Source organism: Toxorhynchites rutilus, chromosome 2 (assembly GCF_029784135.1).
Source record: "Toxorhynchites rutilus septentrionalis strain SRP chromosome 2, ASM2978413v1, whole genome shotgun sequence".
Lineage (NCBI taxonomy): Eukaryota > Metazoa > Arthropoda > Insecta > Diptera > Culicidae > Toxorhynchites > Toxorhynchites rutilus.
In genome coordinates this window covers 124818350-124841435 of record NC_073745.1, presented here as the reverse complement: position 1 = coordinate 124841435, position 23086 = coordinate 124818350, and the positions used below count along the sequence as shown (strand labels likewise).

The following is a 23086-nucleotide window of genomic DNA, read 5'->3' as shown; positions in this document are numbered from 1 at the left end:
TAACGATTAGATATTTCCACATTTTCCTCGATACTGGAAGCCCACCAGTGGTTAATGCTAACTCGATAACCATCTGTTAATAGCACTTGATTGAAACATATTTGGTCACAGTGTTACATGGTCAGAAAACATTCAAATAAACTCTTTCACATGAATGTATTTTTAAATTCCCAGAGGAACTGGCAGATTATTTTCCGGATCTTTCTCGATGCTGAATGGCATCCAAACGGAAAGAATTCCGCGCGTGTATGTGTGTTTGTGTGTGTAGCGGCTGCTTCGAGATCTTCCCGGGGAACCGCTTGTGGCATCACTCTCCTCCTGATGGATTCCCTTTAGGCCTAGGTGCACAAACAGGCTCTTGATGACACCGTTCATTCGCGCTTTCATGATAAACGAAGAGCTTCACCACAACAGCGACAACATGCTCCAATCGCTGTTCAATTATAACTGAGTGGATTTCCGAGCGGCGCTCGCTTATATACCGATTGGTGATTTCAATAGCCTGTTTTGAAAGTAATTTTAAGACTATTGAAACAAGTTTTAAGAAAGTAACAAGTATAGAACGCGTAGACATTTTATCTTTCGAATGAAGTGTTTATCATACCATTTCGTTCAGTTGTTTAGGAGCTATTAACGCTCAAAATCTCGGTCTCCGGCGTAACGCTTTCGTTTTCGAAACTTTGATTTTACACCCCGGTATAGAAATGAAAGACGTAGTCATACGTCAAAAACTACAAGCTGACGTTGTACAGAACCTTATGGACGGGGTAAAGAGGAAGGTGCGAGCATACGGGCTTGGGCTCGAAATATGAATAAAAAGAAAATGCCAAAAGTTGTTTAATAGTTTTTATTTTGCTGTCTAAAATTTTCAAAAGGATCGGTCTACTGGGCGAATTTCTACAGCGTTTTTTCCGTGATGCAATTTGATGTGACACACCCTTTAGAATACATATATTGCAGAAATGGTTCCGTTTATAACTTTCATTGAAAATCGTAAAAAAATCCTCTTTGCTTACATCATTGTTAAACAAAAATTATGCTCAATTATCGACACTTGATAATTATCGTTCCACTTTTCCTCCCGACAGGTCAACAAATACTTGGAGCTACCACCGTTCAACTATCGCAATCCGCTTGTGTACTTCGGAGGTGTTAAGCAGGTAAATATTTTCATAATCGTAAATCAGTTTCGCACCGATGGAATATCGCTCCCCGAATAATCGTGTGTGCGAGAAATGATGAATGACTTTGATTTGTGTTTACGCGAATGTCTTGCCATCGTCTTGATTGGCGTGCAAAAGTGCAGAGTCAAGTGAAAGACGGGGAATGCTATGGGGAATGTAAATAAATCAGATGTTTATACTACTCAGATGCTTCGACTGTAATCACATCTCCTCGAGAATCGTTGGCAGCTGGTTCATTTCAACCATTCTGACAGAAAAGATCAACACACAATCGTAATTTAAGATTCGCACTATCCTACATACCACTTTAGTTGCACTCATGGCATAATTTTCGACTCATTTTTCGCCACATCGATAAAATTGAGCGATCTAATTAATAAGAAAAGTTGTTTTTCGGCCATTTTTATTGAGACAAAATGTGGATTGGAACATACGCAAAAATGCACAACTTTCTCTTCATTCCTCCGATATTTTCAATCTGTTCGTATCCTCTGACACCATTCTACGTACTTCAGACGAGCAAAGGGTGAAGATTGTGCACCGGATATACGCTTACGCGCTACAAATTGCCCCTGATGATGTGATGTATTCTGCAATCAAAAAGTTTCAAAGCATGAAACGGTTGAAGAGGCTGCACTCTAGAGAGAATAGGTTCAACGAATAGATGAACTCCGGCCGGGGGAAGTATTCTCTACTGAACCAATCTGTTCAAAGTGAGAATAGTTCAGGTCGATAGTTTATCTCGACAAATGCAATAAAGGTCAGAGATGATTTTGTCTTCATTCGTCCTGAAATAGTATCAACTACGGGTGCAATAATGGTCGGAGACCACGAAAAGTTGCTCAAATGCCGGCCTATTCATATACTCTCGAGCTCGTTAAAACACAACGATACTTCATAGAACATGCACCGCTTTGTGCATTTGTGCTCTCTCTTCGTGGGTGTTAACCGGCCAGGGATTATCACCAAGGGATTGTATCGCCCGAAATATCCTCCCACATCGTCAGGTAGTAAGTTTATCGTTATGTCATTATCTGAGAATTATTTTTTCTGCGTTTTCCCGATACAATCAAGCCCGATACAATCTTCGAGCATTGTATCGTTTGTTATGTTTGCTAATGTTATTCGTATTACGAATCCCTTTTGTGTATTTTAGGAACAAACAAATGAAAAAAATTAGCGTGTCAACAACGAGAATCATTTTTTGGAAACGTTCCTCTCGCTCCGACCAGCATAACTTTAAATCTGATTCTGTTCCTACAACTGTACGTGTTTGCACATCACTTGGAAGTTCCCAGCTAGTTAGAATCATTTTTAGACATTCATCTTTATCCATCAACATACTCTACTTCAACAATGACACATTCCTTCCAACTCTCTTCAAACTTTTTGTTTGCATCGTTAGTTAAACATTTTGTATCTGCTCTCATAACAGGCCTAATTTTCAACATTTTTTCGAGTAAAATTTTATTTTCTTAACTCTTTCACGTACAACATCGCGTCTCACTCACCGACAGCTGAAAATGGTTGATTCATTGATTCATTCTTGTTCTCCCGAGAACAATACAAAAGCTGACTATATAGCCATTTTACATTTGTATCACCACCACTATTACATCAGTATGTGTGTTAGATGGATAACACGAATGCGGTGGGAGACGGTTCTTCTTTGGATGCCAGGAAAATTGAAATTCCGGTTAGAAATTGAATGATCGGTTCGGTGCGGAGCAGTGAAATTGACTGGCTGTTGAATCACATAGGGGTGGGGCATGTGACGCAATGTTTCGTGTCTCTTCAGGCTTCCATTGTATTGAAGGAAAAGATAACGGACAACAGATTCGATTCCCGGGAAGTGAGTCTTCATCAGTAAGTCTAATACTTCTGAGGGATTTTGTGAACCAACTAGGGATTGTTAACCGGTTTTACCGTTACTGGTTTTACCGGTAATACCGGATCATTTTCCATTACCGAATAATCGGTAATTTTACAATCATTAAACGGTAATTTTGGTAATTTTTTACGCCATAAATAATATTTGCCTTTATACCGCTTTGAAATATTACTCAAGAATCAAATAAGATCTATGACTTCCGACCTACGACCTAAGAACTTCAGTTCAAAAAATCTCTGCTCGATCTGAAAACGAAACACAAGGTTCAGCTTCAGCGATGAAGAACTGACAGCGATAATGAAATTGGTTGGAACCCTCGAACCAGTTCTGGTCGCTGTTGAACTGCTATTGCGGAAGAAATGCATCCTTTATGAAGCTGACGTCAGATTGCAATTTATGCTAGAATAGCTATCAGAGCAACTATAGGTTTCGAAGCAGCTGCTCGAAGCCCCGATTGGAAAGATTGCAGGAAGACGTTTCGTATATGCAGATTTGTTCCTGTATATCAGGGATGGCCAAACGGTAGTCAACGGTCTACCGTTCGCCAGCGTAGGTACTCCTAGGCGCCCGCCACCTGGTCTAGAATGGTGACACTATCCAAACGCAATGGATTAAGATGTAAAACTAGATATTTCTTCATAAAAGTTTTCGTTTAAATATCTTTTCTCAGATTGTTAGTTATTTAGGCATATCATTTGTTAAATGACCAATTGAAAATTCTGGAAACATCCGAAAATCAACCGAAACTAAATTTTTGGAGAAAACTTCGATTTTGAAGACTGCGAATGCGAGTTTTAATGAAGTATTGTTATTTTTATTTTTAAACTATGTGAATGTGATTTAATTATGCAGATTTCTTCCATGAAATATATTCATGAATAGAACAACATTGATGAACGAGAAATTAGAAATTTCTGAAATTAAATATTGAATTATGAATAATAGAATTATGCTCTATTTTGCAGTCGGGTGAAAGCTGTCGGTATAATTCACCGAGCTGTTTGTTTTACTTGTTGCATTTCTGATGTTTTGCTTTGGGAGAAAAATCCCAAATTTCGTTTCAAAATATGCAATTGACCGTTCGATTTAATTTACATAATAGGGGTCAATATTTCTGACAGATAGTTCTTATACCTCTCGGTAATTGAGAAATATAATAATCATGTTGGATGTATTTTTATGGAAAATAAATGTTTTGAATCTTCAGAGGGGCAATTTTCTTGAAAAAATAACGATATCGATTGATGAGATTTACACAAAATAAAGTATTATTTATCAATGATTTAGTAACCGATAATTATTTTTATTTTATAGAATAATTTATTATTGAGTTTTTATTAGTTTGACCTTTTTCCCTTTAATTAGCCATCCTGTACTCGAGTATACGATCTCACAGACCGGGAATCAATAATTCTGATCTGAAAAGGCTGAATTAAATGACTATTGAAACTGAGTGAAGTTGAAGAAAAAATATTTTCTGGAATTTGAAGATTCAATTATATTATAATTTTTTACTTCAATTAAATACCATCACGCCTAGAAAAACACAATAGCAAAATTACAGTATGTGACACCGTGCGCGAATATACGAGTTATGATTTTGCGCTCGAGAACAGGAGATTTAAAACTAGAGATGAAGAGCATATCCGTCCGGGTACCGGATAGTGACAGGATATTACAATAAAAATTATTAGCTTAAGATAAATCATAAGACAATAAACAAAAAATAACTTTCACAAGTAAATAAGGTGTGATGACTGACATGTCAGAAATGTTATTATGTTATCAAGGTGTTATAATTTTATTATATATTAAATATTAATTATTATCAACGCTTAACAGTATTAACTTTATAACATTACTCAAAATTAACCAGTGGTAAATTATGGTGAATAATGATGATGATGAAATAATGAATTTCCAGCAGAGCACCGAAGTGAAATCGATTTTCTTTGGGCGGTCTCGTCTCTGTCCAGATACTTTTTTGATGCAACAACATGCAAAATTACCTCGAAAAGGTATAATAAAAATATAAAAGTTATAATAAAATATATAAAAGCGAACTTCTTCTACCGCCGGTCGCCGGTCATAATAATTCAGATTGGATTTGTAGTGAAGTAAGTGTACCTCCTCTCAGATTACCATCTCTGAAGACAACTCTAAGTCCAACTTACAAAAATTTCAAAATTATGATATAAAATCATTATCAGGAAAAAAAAATGTTCCAGATTTTTTTCCTGAAAACTTGATATACTATTAAATAGGATATTTATTCAGAACGAAAAATTTAATATTCGTTTATAGTTATTATAATGACAGGCGAATATGAGGCAAATGAATCGTTAAATTTTAGAAATAAATAAACACATTTCTATGTTTATTTATTTCTAAAATTTAACGATTCATTTGCCTCATATTCGCCTGTCATTTCTCTTAGTCTTGTATAAACTTATAAAGGGCTGAGGCTCGAGGCTGGCTGGATTTGTTATCCGGTATCCGACCAATCTATTTTCATCACTAGTTAAATACAGTCAACGTTGGTAGACCGCAGCCTAACATTTGAACAATTAGTCGTCCGTAATGCCCTAAAGTTAGGCCACCCCTGTCGTATATGAATAATTATTCTGCTCGTGATCGTGACACAATTAATTATGACTTTGGCGACAAATTTGACGATGATGATATTGATTCAGTAGCTGGACAAGCTGGAAAGCTGGAAAAACTTGAACAACGATCGTAACAATCAAAAGTATCAACGTCCAGCCCAAGCTCAATGTCTATAAACGGATTGATGAAAACCCTCGGACAAGAGTTTCCGTACAGAGGACATCAAAGGCAAATACATGACAATGGTATTCGGTACTCTTCGTACTGTACGCCCAACATAATGAGATCCGATCTAGGTTAGAAGACGACAGACTTAACGTTCTCTGTATCCTTAAGTATTACTTTAACCAACAAAATCTTGCAAAATGTTTTTTTGTAAACTAATCATCCTAAATAATAGCCGTTTCTTCAAGAAAATTGGGTATTTTAAAGTATGTTTTTCACCGGCGATTTACCGGTTTTACCGGTAATGAAATTACCGAATCATTACCGAATAACCGGTTGTTGAAATTTTGGCACGGTAATGCAATCCCTAGAACCAACCGTCGTCCTTATAAAGGGGGCCTAGCCCGTTCGAGTGGTCTTTTGCAAGGCTCTTTCTTTTTAATGCTTCTGCCGTTATGTACGCAGGATATTCGTTCAGATCGTCTGAGTTCTCTGCTGCATTCGGTTAGGCTTTCTTATAGTGAGTCCAGTCCGAAGTAATGCTTGCTCTATTGAACAGATTCCGCGCTGTTTTGCGAAGTCTTTTGAGCCTTTTGTTCCACCAAGAAACGTTTCTTGTGGAAGAAACACTTTCAGTTCACTATTACTGTTGTAAACAGAGACTAATTCGTTCTTTTGAAGCTGATTCAAGCTGCTGAATCGACCTTTTTCTTATATTGAGAGTTCTTGGCTCGAGACCTTTGTGGTCGTATTAAATTTGGACATGGGTTTTTATTTTTATTTGAAAAAGCAGTGATGTCTTATTTTGTGAGATTATGAAAGATGAGCAAGATTGTTTCTTTTCTGTAAACTTCAGATATGTATTTCCTAAATAATGTGTTTTATGTGTTATTTTCAAATAAAAAAAGTTGATGGGTCTGGGCCTAGAGGCACTGTCGGGATCTTGACGAAGGGCTGTGATTGTGTGTAGAAATTGCTTTTGAATTGAGTTTTTCATTGTTCAAAATCTGTAATTTTTTTTCTTTTGATACATCAAATGGAAGCCCTAAAAAAACACCATTTCCTGTATGAACTTGTCGCGATCTTAATATTATGCTCCCCATATATGTCTTCCTAAAAAACTCGCTGTGGAGTCTTAGAATGTTATTTCAGCTAACCCGTTAATTAGATGAAATAACATTCTAAGTATCCTTTAACGGGTTAGATGAAATAACATTCTAAGACTCCACAGCGAGTTTTTTAGGAAGACATATATGGGGAGCATAATATTAAGATCGCGACTACTGAAGCTATCATAATCTGATATGCGTGAGTATACCCTTTCGATCTTCTAAATCAGTAGCCAGTAGCCAAATAACATTCTCGATATTATAACATCCTGGACCACAATTACATAAATTGTTACTAGCTAGACCTAAACGATTAAAACGTGAATTGAGCACGAATTGGTTGGGCAACATACACTATAATAACTGATAAATCCCTATTATCGGTAAATGGAGAATCATTCATTATACGCATCAACACACATTGTAAGCTAACGCCCGAATTTAGGAAAATAGATTGCTCGTTGCTTCGGGGAGGAAGGCGAGTGGTTAGTGCAATCGAAAGAAAACATACCAAGTTTAATCGTCAAATTGTTAACTTCTGAATATTCTTGTTCTTAGCAAAAAAAAATCCTGCTTACATAACGGGGCGGAAGCATTGCTGGATAAATTTCCTGTCTAATGGTATATAGCACAACATATGTCGCATTAACGGTTTTGAGTTTAGATGTTCCAGCAGTGAGAGATGGTTTCGGCACTTCAAATTTTTTTTTCCATTTCGGCCGAGAAACGATGCTTTGTGTGTGGTGGGACTAGGAGGGTATGGTATATCATGAGCTACTAAAACGTGAGACGGTGTATACAGATCGCTATCGACAACAAATGATAAATTTAAACTAGGTGTTACTTTTTTCAATTCGATGCCTAGGCACAGTGAAAGAACAACTACAAAAGCTGATTTTAAACGGCAGTGCATTTCACATGTCAAAAATGTATGATGAACGTTGAGATTGTAATAGACAAAGTTGTTTTCAACTAATTAGCAAGAAAAAAATGCCATCTTCGTCTCAATGATAATGAAGGATTTTTTACATGTTTACAGAAATTTAAAAAAAATAATAGAAAGTGACCGAGGTGACACTGCCTGCAGCTTCTTACGAAAATGTGCATGCAGGAAACGCACATAAACGTTCGATAGAAGCTGGCGAATTCGTTCGAATTCGCCAGCTTCTATCGAACAAAATTGTTTATTTCTTTTCGTCAGTTTTCGTACAATCAAATTTTCGTGCGTACTCCGATCCAATGCCACCTCGGCCTTATTTCCAAATACACTACACGCGAAAACAAGGTGAATTGAGTGCAATCTTATTCCGGTTCACGCGCAAGTGTAGACATTTGGTAAAATTCTAAAATTTTCAAAGATTTTAAAAATTCAGAATCGAAAAAAAAACATTATGAACACATCGAGTTCATCCATCGATGCTATTCTGGTTTACATTCAACGCTCAAATCAGTGTTAACAGAGGGGAGGAAAAAATCACAGGAGGGTTGTGTCCGAGACGCGACCGCTTAGTTGACGTAGGATTCCGTTAGGCTATCTATTGATTTTGGAAATGTTTGAAGAATTACATCGTTAAACTCTTTGAGATATGATGAAAACCGCCCTCTGTGACCCTAGCGAGATGCCTCCTGTGTTATGTATGGATGAAATAAAGAAAAAAAACTTACCAATGTACCAATGTATAAGATAATTACCAATACCGAACACAATTATCAATTTTTCTCATCAGTAAAAACATGTTATTTTAATATAGAGAAAACATATTAGAAAAGGAAAAGGTAATTTTCTTTTATAAATTTTACTTTCTGAGTGTTTATTCAACCCAATACGAATTATAATTGGACTAACAACACCTAATACTTTATGTAGAGCATATGGGAAATAACTTTCTCGAATATTTCTTCATTGTTCCAATTTTTTCTCGCCGCATGAGCTTTCCTTCGGTGAAAATTCTCCCAGGCAGCTTGGTTTTGATGTGTCTGTTAGGGAATATATTTCGGTAGGAACAAAAGTTCCCCCTACTTTAATGTATTTGCAATGTCGATTTCCCCCAGGCAGCTTGGTTACGATGTCTCTGTTAGGGAACACATTTCGGTAGGAACAATAGCTCCCCCTACTTTCATCTATTTGCAATGCCGATTTCCGCCAGGCAGCTTGGTTTTGATGTCTCTGTTAGGGGACCGCCGCATGTGTCGTCAATTTTGACCAATTAGAAGTGAATGTTTCCGTTAGAATAGGGGTTGAGATTTTTCAATTGTTCAATAGTTAGTTTCATGACAAATATTATTTTATTCAATATAAAAAATTGTTATGGAGTGCCGAAATCGATTGACGCAAAAATTTCAACAATCCATCATGAAATGATTGATCAATAAGCGTTTGAAATTGGACAATTGTCACGATGTGCTTGATTTTCGATTTTCAATTTGTACTCCAATATGTTCCCGAAAGACGTAATCCTACGTCAAAAATCATGTTATATGAAGTAAGAACAAATTTGTATTTATTCTCGTATTTTAGCAAAAGTTAATAATCAACAATTCTCCCGAGTTCTGATCGTCATGAAACAGAATCCCAACGTGGCCAAAGGATGTAAAAATGTTTCTCTCACATATTGTAGAACCGAATTCCGTCATCGTTATAAAATCGTTGAATTCCGGCACAATATCTATATATAGGGTTGGGGAAAAAGAAATGTCCTATTTCTGATCGAAATTTGACGCTTTATTTAACATACTTAAAATTATCCAATTTAAGTCAAATATGCGTCGTTTTGTTCGCAAGCTTGTTGCCATTTAGAAGGCAACTTCATTATCCCGCCTTATAAAACCCCTCCTCCTTATTTGCAAAAAACTCAAACAATCAGTTTTCGCAAGCCTCTTTTGAGGCCAACTTAGTATCACCAAGAGCGTCTTGCATGGACCGGAAGAGATGATAATCACTTGGAGCCAGGTCCGGACTATACAGTGGATGCAATCTTCAAAGTCTTCAAAGATGTGTGAGGCCGACCGTTGTCCTGATGGAAAACAACACCATTCCTACTGATCATTTCTGGCCGCTTCTGGTCAATCGCCTGCTTCAAACGGTCAAGCTGCTCACAGTAGAGAACCGAGTTGAGGGTCTGGCCATAGTTGAGCAGCTCATAGTAGATGATTCCCTTCCAATCCCATCTAACACAAAGCAAAACCTTCCTGCCCGTCAATCCGGGCTTGGCGATGGTTTGGACCGGCTCACCGCGCTTCGACCATGACTTTTTTTGCTTTAGGTTGTCGTACGTGATCCAATTTTCATCACCAGTCACCATCTTCTTCAAAAATGGGTCGAGTTCGTTCCGTTTGAGCAGTGCATCGCAGGCGTTGATTCGGTCTAAAAGATTTTTTTGCGTCAACTCGTGTGGTACCCATACATCCAGCTTTTTTTGGCATCCAATCTTCTGCAAATGGTTCCAAACGGTTTTATGGTCTATACCCAGTTCCTGGCCAATCGAGCGAGTGCTCGCATACCGGTCTACTTGAATGATTTCAACGATTTTATCGGTTTCCACGACGATTGACCTTCCAGTACGGGGTGTATCTTCGACAGCCACTACACCAGAACGAAATCGATCAAACCAACGCTGTGCTGTGCGAATCGTTACAGTATCGGGTTCATAAACTACACGATTTTTTTCGGCTGCCTTCGTTGCAGTTTTACATCGCAGGTAGTAAAAGCGTAAAATATGGCGAATTTCTTGCTTGGTGGACTCCATCTTTGACGCGCTATAACTTGAGACTGAAAAGGACAATCACAACACTGTCGAAACACTTGCAGAACAGATTGTCGTCTTTAAATAGCCGTACAGTATGACCCGATGCGATAGGTACAACACAAGATATGTTTAGATGCTGCCATATATTGACAATATACGACATTTATTTTTCCCCAACCCAATATTACATCGGGCTACTCTTTGAAGATTACTTTTTTTGTTTTTATTCACATTTTTAATAGAAAGCCAGCTAGGGTTTCACAGTAGGTCAATGGTATGGATACACAAAAATGTAATTTATCAATTATACAGGGGTGTCCGTCTCTCCCGACTTTCCCCTACACGTTGATCAAATTTTATCTGTCAAAAAGAGCCAAATATTTGGCTTCGGTCAAACAGTGTATGAGCACCCTTAGCTTGAGTGTCATTGATTGACACAGTTATTATGGATTTGGCGATATTGATGATATTCACGTAAAAATTCGCATTTACTGTGCTTTAGTAGGAAACAGATAAGCAGTGTTATTTATTTATTGTAAAGCTAGCCGATAACGCAGACTTGTGCATATTTTCGCATTAGATTTAACATAAGATGACAGTACTACACACATGAATGCCAAAATAACTCTCATTCAGACTAATTCGAAGGCTATAGGAATACAATTGGTGATTTGGGAAAAAATATTATTGAGATCAAGCCGTAACTAATATTGGAAAGATATTTTGAAAAGTCTGTATAAAGACAGAATATTAATATATTTTGTAGATATGGTAACCTTGATAGCGACGATGTTCCGTTTAATAAACTCTGTTAACCCTCCTATACTGGCGCATACGGTCTGACAGACCGAGAATCAATGAGGTTGGAGCTCTAAAATGATGTACATCTCATCTGTATGCGTTTATTTTCCATAAAGGTGCAGCATGTCTAAAATCACTTGAAATTTTCGACTTCGCGCTATGTTTCACCATTTTTTTTCGTGTGTAGTTTCTCCATTGTTATTTTTGCTTTAAACCAATGGTAAACGAATCTAATTGCGACAACGCAATCTTCAATTGGCCAACAACGATCTTACGGCAGAACATATGGGAAATATTTTTTTCTGAAAATTCCACCTTTAATTTTTTACTCGTCGTATAAACCTGCCTTGGGCGGAAAGGAACAAACATTTGTTGCGATTGATTTCAACTCCTTAGCTTATGATTTTATTTCCAAAAGAGTGAACCAAATGCAAACGCTCCGATGGATCGCGTATCGAGTAAAAATACACTACACTGCTGAGCGTCCTTGTCCCCTATGATATGAAGGTGTACCATGCATGAGTGAGAGAGAGTGTTTGGCGTAGTCATTTTGTCTACTATAAAACCCGATTCACACTTTTATGCAGCTCTGACTGACTAATGAATAACAAAGGGTGGGGCTTGCGATGTAGTGTTTGCCCTTCTGCAGGGACTGCACGCCGAGCGATCTGCACCAATGTATGAGCAACTCTCGATTGATAGCAAGAGCCGCCGCAGCTTGACTGTATCATCAGTGATGATAATGATGTTTGATATAATAGAGGCTGGATAATGTGATTTTGAAAAACTTGAACTAGGCGTGAATGAACTCTCCGAATTTTAAGTCTTTAGCATCAACAAAAACAACAATTCAAACCAAAATGTTGGCCCTCAGAAACATGTGATATGTGTGATGCACATAGTACAATTCCAAATGAAATCGACAAATGACAAAACATGAGTATTTTTGACTCGAATGAAAGTTTGTATTCCGTTTGGTTTGGAGGAAATATGAGGTTTAAACAACATTTGGAAATTTTTTGACTCAAATGTAACTTTTGAAAAAGGTGTATCGATTTTAGTAAGAGAAATCTATGATAATATATATCTCAAAAACTATGAATACCACCGTAATAGAGTCTTAGCAAGAGTTATAGAGTATTGATGTCCAAACGTGAAAAAAATACACCGAGAAAAAAAATTAGTACTTTTGTTTTTAATTTGCAAAAAAAAATTGATTTGCAATATCTAATACCTACCTAATACATTTTTTTTTTATTTTTTCATATAAAATAGAAGTCATGTAGAAATGGGTACAAGACGGTAAAACTATTTTTGACGAACTTTGTGGAACAACGAATTTTTATGATTTTTATTTTTGAATTTTAACAATCAACAATTTAGGCACAAATCATGAAACCTGATGTGATTTAAAACAAAAAAGATCTTCAGCAATCTCCTTCTAAATGCACCCATTCTCGAAATATTTAAAAAAAATCCAATTTATTGGGAAAGAGAATTGATCTTGCGATTTTATATTGTAATGATTTTTTTTGCTACTTCATTTGCTCCAAGAAAAGCTCCTCACAATCACTAGTTTGTGGGTGATTTTCTCCGCGCGTATAACTTCTTGTTTGAGTTACAGTTCATTTGATTGATGTGAACTCTTTCAATACTACTGACGCGAATGACAGAAACTCAATTGCACTACTCAATTCCGTTGCGCAACATTGTCAAGCCCGTAATTGATAGATCTAACCTCGAATTAACTGTTCTGAAAACTGAAAACTAGTATCGATGTATTATCTTCTTCTTCTTTTTGGCTTAAAGAGGCTTCAAACTTTTCAGTTCATTCGCCTCTAGTCGATGTATTATGATTTCGAGATATTTCTTGTCAAAGGATATATGATAACACAGTGATTGTTAAAAGGTGTCTAATAAATAACCCAAAAAATACGGCTTCTTATTCTTCAATAACACGCTAATCCTCTTCAATCTCTTTCAATTCAACAGATCCGCGCAGAGGCAGCGTATCTCTACGATGCGGTCCATTTGTATGCTAATGCACTGTTGCGAGTGCTGCTGGAAGGTGGCAACCCAAAAAATGGCACCGCCATAATTGAAGCAACCAAAGGTCGAGCTTACATGAGTGCGATGGGGTAAGTGAGGAGTGGAGAGATATTGTGGATCGATCACGAACCAAAACATTAATAACCATTTTTACCAGCTACCTAACACATATCGACGAGAACGGTGATGCCGCGGGAAATTACACAATCCTGGCCAGAAAACCCTTCGCTTCGGCTTCCTCGGGGAGAGAATTCGGACTGTTTCCAATCGGACGTTTCAGTGCACCCAACACTGAGCATGTTCCGGTGAGTTTAGTTGTTAGTTTTTTGTTCGTCGTATATTTTTTGGTACTTTAGCACTACGGATAACCATTAGGGAGCTTCTATTAATGCGCACTCGATTTTCTTTCATTTTCCTTCACATCACATTCAGTTTGAGGTACAGGTAAGTCGGTAATCTCGAGGTATTTTTATGTGAGCTTTTTTGTCTCCTATCCGTTTTTATCTGTTTCACGAGAGTGGGTTTTGTGATCACGATCCTTTGAAAAATTACAACAAAAAATAATAAATCTTTTCCTTAACCTTGTCCTTGAAAGTGAACTCAATGTTCCTGACGCAACGATGACTTTGACTGATTGCCCCTCCACAGTTAATCCTTTTATCGGTCTACTTCTCTCCGCTCGCATTTGCTTTTCCTGACATCCACACCTATGTTAATGTTGGCTCGAAGAAAACCGTCACTTGTATTTTATCATTCATCTTCAGAACCACCAGTTCGTCTTTCGTTGGCTTGTTTTCGCTGTGTCACGAATTTGTTTTTTATATGCCGCATATTATTTCGCCGCTCTTTTCACAGTCTCCCCCAATTTTCCCCCTGCGTCTTTCAGGACATTAAGCTATTCGATGCCATTGACTGGGCTGGATCAGGACCACCCATCGCAGAGCCACCCTGTGGATTCCGTGGCGAGAAGTGTATCAGTGAGTATAGACGGAAAGTGATTCTCGTGTTTTGGTTGCGTGAGACTGCTTGATGATGCATGCGAGAGATATAAAATGAAGCCACAGTCAATCTGGTCTGATCGAGATGCGAATCGATACGAATGTAAATACAATTAGTAACTAGAACCAATTTATCAACACATTCGAAGGAATGAAATCAATCATCATTATTTCGTCCATTACCATAAATACTTTGACATAATAACGATCGACCCGATTCCCTCCAGCACTCCCACACGAGTTATGACCGGATGCTGATGTGTTATTTGATTTATATCGCTTCATGTCAACGCTCGCAGTTTCTCGTGCATTCCACTAATAGTCACATTTTATTCATAGCACGCGACACCTTATCTTTAATTCATGTTGTTTCGTGTGTTTTTTTTCTGTTCCGTTGCTTCTTCTCATGCAGGTTATACAGGTGAAATTTCGGCTGGAGTAGCCGGTGGTGCTTTGCTGCTGCTCGGGGTCGTGTCCCTCGTCCTGTACAGGAATTGGCGCTACGAACAGGAGCTGGACAGTTTACTGTGGAAAGTAGACTTCAAGGATATTCAGATGCACGAAAACGAAAAGGAGAGCACGGGTCAGAAACTGACAAGGGTAAGAGAATAGATGCGGCCAGTTGAGTACACGCATTTTGTTGGGCTTCCGCTCGAGTAGGGGAATTAAAACGAGCGCGATAAAAATGGGCGACAGAAGTGGTCGTTGAGATGCATGTGTCGATAAAAGTGTGATTTACGGTGTTTATACTTTTTGCAGGTTGTACCAGTTCTCACTCAGTTTGGGATTGAGAAATACATTATGGTGCAATAGTAGAGTTGAAGGTCAATTAAAGTTTTTTCGTTTCTACTAATTTTGTGGCATTAAAGTTACTCTAACAAGTAACGGAAACGTTCATCCATGATAACGTTCGTGGTGAATTCAACTTTTGTTAGTTTAAAGAAACTTGAAATGTAAGACCGAAAACGTTGTGACCGAAAATCCCGAAGTAAAATTCAGCAAATAGTTTCCCGGCTGGTTGTCACATCCGATCATGACTTGAGCACGTTACGATGAATGTCGGCTTTTTCTCATTACCATATAAATTTTGTTATAAACGTAGGACCGCGTAGAACCTCATACAAAATTAGCGAAATGAAACTCAGCTAATCAGCGTTCAACCTTTCTTTGATTGTTTTTTAGACTGCCATACAAAAAAAGCATACATTTCTGCATGATTCAAAAACTAATCAAGCAGACTGAACCAAATTTAGCATGTGAAGATTTTAGGGGGCAAGAAACATTTCTAAGGTGGTTCAACACACCTTTCTAGGGGGGGACTGTCATAGGAATGAAACACAAATTTCTACATAATTCGAGACCTAATCAAGCAAATCGAACCAATTTTGAGATGTGAGGGTTTTTGGGTACGAAAAATGTTTCTATGATGGTATGGCACCCCTCCCTCCTCTGGAATGGAGAGGGAGTCCCATAAAAATATTACACATATTCCAACCAAACATGACAATTGAACATTTTCGGAAAACTCTGAAGAAAAAAGGGAAAATTTGGAAAATTAAATTCCCATATATTGTACAATTACATAGTGACAAGCGTTGTTAGTCCATTTGATGTTTGCGCTAACGAAATTGATCTTTGTTCGAAAGTGGAAATGGATTTTCAGGAGATGAAACGCACTGCTATATCTTCTTCTATCTGTACCAATAAAAATGTGTAGCCGGATGTGTTGATAAGAGCAAAACTCGAGTAAGGAATTGTCCGATCTAGGGCTGTCTTTATTCTATCATATTTTCTGTATCAAACATTTATTCATGTAACGGAGAAACATGTTATTTGCAAATGGTTGAAAAATTTTGAACGAGAATAATCTACTATTATGATGATGAGTTAGGAATTTTATAGTAAAAGGTAAATTCAACGAGGTCGATTAGAAGATCAATCAATGAACGGTTCTGCGAATGGACCCATGAACTTGCGCATAGTGAGAAAACGTGAATGTTTGAAGGTATTGAAAACAAAAAACAAATTTTGGGCGGGACGAAGTTTGCCGGGTCAGCTAGTCATCAATATAATACAACAGAACAATGTAATAACTATTACTGTCAGGCGAATGAGCTCAAAGTTTGGTGCCTCTTCAATACAAACAAAACAAGTCAAGTATTACAGTCATATTACGTATTATTTTACTTGATGTTTACTTCAAGTGAATGAAAATCCTGACGATTTATTTCACTGTTTTTTTTTACAATGAACCCTATCAAATTGTCACATATTTGTTATAGAGTAGTAATACCTTCAAAATATTTCGCTTTAGAACACGGCTCTTGATGTGACTGTTCTCAAGAAATTGAAATAATATTGAAAAAATTATTCCGTTACAGTTTTGATGAATTTCCGTACTTTTCTTCGGATACCCTCCATCAATATTTAGACTCTCTGTTGTCTATGTTTTCATGTCTGTAGCATCCCTAGTCACTTTGGCACCCTTCTTAATTTCCCGCTTGACAATTGCCAATATTTTCAATCGGCCGTAATTGGAGACAATTTTGTCTTTTTCAATGTAATCGACCACATTGGTAGCTTGCCAAATCTGGCCAAAACTTCACCGTACCTTTGTGAGCCTTAATAAGCGGAAGGAGACGTTTCTGCAAGCAGTCTTCCCTATACATTTTCGAGTAGGGGAAAAGGAGGGAATTTTGACCACCTAAGCAAATCGCCTAATATTTCCAAACCAATACGGTCTAAATAAAAAATGTTACATTGTATACTGAGCTACACTTGTTTTCTCCCAATAAATAATGTTTAATAATTATATAAAGCTTCAATCTACCAAATATATCATAAAATAAAAGAGATGATTTTTGGACATTAAAATTTGATGCGGGGTGATTTGGACCGCCTGTGGGGTGATTTGGTCCAGTGTGTGTTTCATCGAAAAAAAACATACTTATGTTTATGTAAAGTATTTTAGGAGAATGTTACAATCAGTAACAATATTTTGGGATCGATACCAGGTGTCTTGGCCAGATTCCAGACCAGAAAAGTTGGATTGACACCATCTCGAATTCTGCATGAATCTTTACACTGTAAGTCGAGCATTTTCAAATACTTTTGATGCTTGGTCAAAGAAAATCCGTTCTCGATTGCCTGCGTTGCTCTTTCAATCTCCTCCTTCTTCCAACCTTGTCTGTCCTTCCTCTTTTTGTAATTCAGCGGGATCTGGAATCAATTAAACCAAAGAAAAGTCTCAAACCTGTAAGACCAATTCACCCCACAGAAGCGTGTCCATGTCACCCCACACAACACGCAAAACTTAAAATGCAATTAATTTCATTTATTGTTATCAAACTTACAGTTTCGCTACATCAAATTGTTCCTCTTCTGTAGGCGAACAGAACTTTACTGCACAATACACGAAAAGTTTGTTTAATTAGCGGGAAAAACCTTGGAACCACTATCGGAAAACTCACATTTTTTGACGATCAAAGTGCTTGCTGTATTCATGCTACCGTTTCCCTCTACTTGTGAAGTTTTACCAAAGATTTTTTTACTTTAGGTACAAACGGTTCAACAATAGAAGGAAATGACGTTATAAAAAATCCCAGTTGTGTCGTTATTTTAGAGATAAAGGGGTGGTCCAAATCACCCCATATGACCAAATCACCCCATATGACCAAATCACCCCGTGGTACCCTACATGATCTTGTTTGTGGCGAGAGCCATGGTTTTCTGTCTACAACGGCATATCCCTTGCCAATTCAAGAACTTCTTGGCTAATTTATCGACTAAAAAAACAGGAAGTGGGTTATATCTATGGTATGACCGCAAGGGTGACGTAGGACTATCGTTGATTTAGAGATCATTTGTTTGAAGTTGAATCTGAATTCATTCTGAATGAATGAGTATTTGGGGGACTTCGAAAACGAGAGCGTTACGTTGGAGGCACAAACGGAAATATCCTACTGATGGGGAAGAATAATCTTCAGAAGCTATCCTGTTAATTGCAATTGATTGAAAAATCACAAAACCAAATGTATTTGATCACAGTTTTACATGGATAGAAAACATTCAAATAAACTCTTTCACATGAATGTATTTTTAAATTCCCAGAGGAACTGGCAGATTATTTTCCGGATCTTTCTCGATGCTGAATGGCATCCAAACGGAAAGAATTCCGTGCGTGTATGTGTGTGTGTAGCGGCTGCTTCGATGGTCACCTTCTCTTCTCCTGAAGGATCGGCTTCTCTGTGCTCCCTCACAGTTTCAAACAAACTGCTTGCGTTTCAGGGCAGATCTCGATCCTTCGCCGTCCAGCACCCTCAGCAACGATGTTGTCTTGTCGATGTCCTCACGAAAAATGAATGCATCTCACCACCAGAATATCGCTTAAGTATGCTTTTTGTGCGTGATTGAATCGAGAGAAGGCGTGGTTTACGATGGCAATTTGGAAGGCAAACTAGAGGGGAATGAACTCTCTGAGCTCGGAACTTTCGGCGACTGAGCAATAATCGATTGCGGGCGCATACAATATTGGATACGGAAATATCCTACTGATGGGGAAGAATAATCTTCAGAAGCTATTCTGTTAATTGCGATTGATTGAAAAATCACAAAACCAAATGTATTTGGTCACAGTGTTACATGGATAGAAAACATTAAAATAAACTCTTTCACATGAATGTAATTTCAAATTCCCAGAGGAACTGGCAGATTATTTTCAGTAACGATTAGATATTTCCACATTTTCCTCGATACTGGAAGCCCACCAGTGGTTAATGCTAACTCGATAACCATCTGTTAATAGCACTTGATTGAAACATATTTGGTCACAGTGTTACATGGACAGAAAACATTCAAATAAACTCTTTCACATGAATGTATTTTTAAATTCCCAGAGGAACTGGCAGATTATTTTCCGGATCTTTCTCGATGCTGAATGGCATCCAAACGGAAAGAATTCCACGCGTGTATGTGTGTTTGTGTGTGTAGCGGCTGCTTCGAGATCTTCCCGGGGAACCGCTTGTGGCATCACTCTCCTCCTGATGGATTCCCTTTAGGCCTAGGTGCACAAACAGGCTCTTGGTGACACCGTTCATTCGCGCTTTCATGATAAACGAAGAGCTTCACCACAACAGCGACAACATGCTCCAATCGCTGTTCAATTATAACTGAGTGGATTTCCGAGCGGCGCTCGCTTATATACCGATTGGTGATTTCAATAGCCTGTTTTGAAAGCAATTTTAAGACTATTGAAACAAGTTTTTGGATCAGAAAGTAACAAGTGTATAACGTGTAGACATTTTATCTTTCGAATGGAGTGTTTATCATACCATTTCGTTCAGTTGGTTAGGAGCTATTAACGCTCAAAATCTCGGTCTCCGGCGTAACGCTTTCGTTTTCGAAACTTTGATTTTACACCCTGGTATAGAAATGAAAGACATAGTCATACGTCAAAATAATCTAAATTTGCTGGGGACATCTCCTGTGAGAGTGGCCTCATAGAATTTCAGGCCTGGGATCTGTTCAAAATCCATCTTCACGTACAATTTGTCACCCATCAGCTTGCATCCTTCGTTGTTTAGATATTGTGCAAATGTCTTCCGAAATTGCACAATTTCATGAAGATTGCGTTAACTCGTCTGCTTGTCTACTATGTAATAATCTCAAAATATTTTTCTAGGCAACTCATCCCCTGATCCGCACCAGCCAGGTCAGCTTAAGCTCCAACCCTGATACCGACTTTCGCTATTCGACTATTTTCACCCCAATCGGGCTGTACAAGGGACAACTGTACGCAATAAAGAAGGTCCGCAAGAAGAGTATCGATATCACGCGGGAGATGAAAAAGGAGCTGAAACTGCTGCGCGATATGCGCCATGACAATCTGAACGCGTTCATTGGCGCCTGCACTGAACCACCGAATATATGCATCATAACGGAGTACTGCCCCAGGGGAAGTTTGAAGGTATGGCTCGAGATTCATAATTCCGAAAGTTTGACAATGACGTGTTTTTTTCGGAAATACTTTTGAAAGGATGTACTGGAAAACGAGGATTTCAAGCTGGACAATATGTTCACAGCATCGCTGGTGGCGGATATTTTGCGTGGGATGATCTACCTGCACGAATCGCCGCTGCGATTCCATGGAACACTGAGGACATCCAACTGTCTGATCGATTCCCGATGGGTGGTCAAACTGAGTGACTTTGGTTTGTATGCGTTCAAACAGGGAACGGATGAGATTCATGAAGAGAAGCAGAGCAACGCTGAGAAATGTCAGAGTATGTACCCATAAAATATGGAAAGAAGTCAAAAACACGATCATGTCTGTCTTTCAGAACTACTGTATCAGGCACCGGAACTACTGCGAGCTGGTGCCACGTGTTTCGTGTCCGGGACTCAGAAGGGAGACGTTTACTCGTTCGGGATAGTGTTGTATGAAATTTTCACCCGCAGAGGACCTTTCGGTGAAATTGAATGCTCTCCAGCGGAATGCCTCAAACGGGTTATGAACCCGCTGGATCCGAATACACTCTTCAGACCCGCAATTCAACCATTGGAGGCCTCTTTTGATTGTATTCGGGACTGTTTGAAAGAATGCTGGTCTGAAAGGCCTGAAGATCGACCGGATTTCAAAACTATTAGGAATAAGCTACGAGCGCTGCGGAAGGGAATGAAGCCAAACATTTTCGACAATATGATGGCGATGATGGAAAAGTATGCGAATAACCTTGAGCAGTTGGTAGATGAGCGAACGGATCAGCTTCAGGAAGAGAAGAAAAAGACGGAAGCTTTGCTGCTGGAAATGCTTCCAAGGCCAGTTGCTGAACAGTTGAAACGAGGACATAAAGTGGAGGCGGAAAGCTATGATCTAGTCACGATTTACTTCAGCGATATTGTTGGGTTCACATCAATGTCCGCCGAAAGTACTCCCTTGCAAGTGGTCGATTTCCTAAACGATTTGTACACTTGTTTCGATTCGATTATTGGGCATTATGATGTCTACAAGGTGGAAACGATTGGAGATGCATATATGGTGGTTTCGGGTCTTCCCATTCGCAATGGTTTGACGCATGCCGCTGAGATTGCTTCAATGTCTCTGCAATTGTTGGACGCTGTGTCGGAGTTCAAAATTAGGCACAGGCCAAATGATCGACTTTATCTAAGAATCGGCATCCACTCGGGTCCGGTATGTGCCGGTGTGGTGGGACTAAAAATGCCACGTTATTGTCTGTTTGGAGACACAGTAAACACTGCCTCACGCATGGAGTCTACTGGCTTACCACTTAAAATTCACTGTAGTTTACAAACCAAAGAAATTCTCGATTCACTTGGTGGTTATCATTTCGACGATCGTGGCATGATACCAATGAAGGGAAAGGCCGACCAGCACACTTTTTGGCTCACCGGAGAGGATCCGGAAGCGAGGGCTAAGCGGACGCAGGAACGAGCGGAGCGAAGGGGCTCACGGGCTTTGCGGCAATACCTTGGGCTACTGAAGCAGCAGAACAGTATTGTTGGTGTGCGAAGCTCACTTAAAAATCGTGGTCTAATGGGACGAAATTCACTGCCCCGTTCGTCTAGTCTTGAATCTCCTAAGAGGCTCAGATTCGCTAGTGGTTCCATGCTGGAGCAACATCGTTACCACCGGTAGGTTATCGTATATCCAATCACGATGAAATATCACTTTTTTTCTGTGTCCTCGTTTTCAGATACAGCGATGATGCTCTGATGGAGGTTATTTCCGACAGCAGTATGCGAAAATCTGACAACAGTCTGGCTGACACGGAGGACATCACCTCGTCCTGTCCGTGCATTGATAATCTCGGTATACACAGCGAACGGTTCCTAATGCAATCCTACCCAACGGTTACAACGCCACTACTCACGAAAACAATCGTTACCTAATTTTGATGTGCTCAATAGGCGGAACAATCTACATCCTCGTATAATGAGCTGTATCTAGTCATTAAATGTTAAACAGTCATTAGTTCATATTAATGTTAACACACAATAATCATACAGCACACGAAATGTGAAAGTGAAACATTTTCATGAAGGAATGGAATCCAACCTTAATTATTTGATAAGAAAAATGGCTATTAGTGGAAGGCTAGTGTTGAGTTATGAAAAAGGACGAATAAAACCAGAAGCTGTTCAACGAATAACAATAAACAACAACTGAAAATCAAAAGCATGACGTACTTCAATAAACGGTTTTATTAAATGTTAACAACAAACTTTGCTTTTGATTCATCTTGACCATCTCTTCATCATCACAGCCTAATATTTGTAAAAAAAATGGGTGGGTTATATGTATAATATAACCGCAAGGCTGACTTAGGACTACCGTTGGCTTAGTAATCATTTGTTTGCATTGATTAAATTATAGATTGAATAGAACAATTTCCCAATTCAATTCAATTGACCATATTTACTTTGTAAGTGAAGAGTTTAAGTTTGAAATCCCATGTTTGGTCAATTTGTGCCTAGTGATAGATTATGTTCTTCGTTATAAGAAAATTTATGAAAACAG

The 23086-nt window shown here is 38.5% G+C and overlaps 1 protein-coding gene across 8 annotated transcripts in view; it reads left to right on the top strand.

Annotated features, from left to right (window-relative positions):
* Positions 1–22761, top strand: part of LOC129767354 (speract receptor) — a 116000-nt gene extending 93239 nt beyond the window's left edge. For 7 of the 8 annotated variants that reach the window (XM_055768128.1, XM_055768132.1, XM_055768130.1 and 4 more), the window contains 10 exons: positions 1089–1160; positions 13496–13641; positions 13710–13857; positions 13985–13996; positions 14439–14529; positions 14963–15150; positions 20231–20515; positions 20585–20831; positions 20889–22200; positions 22263–22761. In XM_055768128.1, coding sequence (XP_055624103.1) covers positions 1089–1160; positions 13496–13641; positions 13710–13857; positions 13985–13996; positions 14439–14529; positions 14963–15150; positions 20231–20515; positions 20585–20831; positions 20889–22200; positions 22263–22458 — 2697 coding nt within the window. In that variant the 3' untranslated portion in view covers positions 22459–22761. The remainder of the gene's footprint in view (positions 1–1088; positions 1161–13495; positions 13642–13709; positions 13858–13984; positions 13997–14438; positions 14530–14962; positions 15151–20230; positions 20516–20584; positions 20832–20888; positions 22201–22262) is intronic. The other variant, XM_055768134.1, reaches the window with a different exon arrangement.
* Positions 22762–23086: the final 325 nt, after the last annotated feature.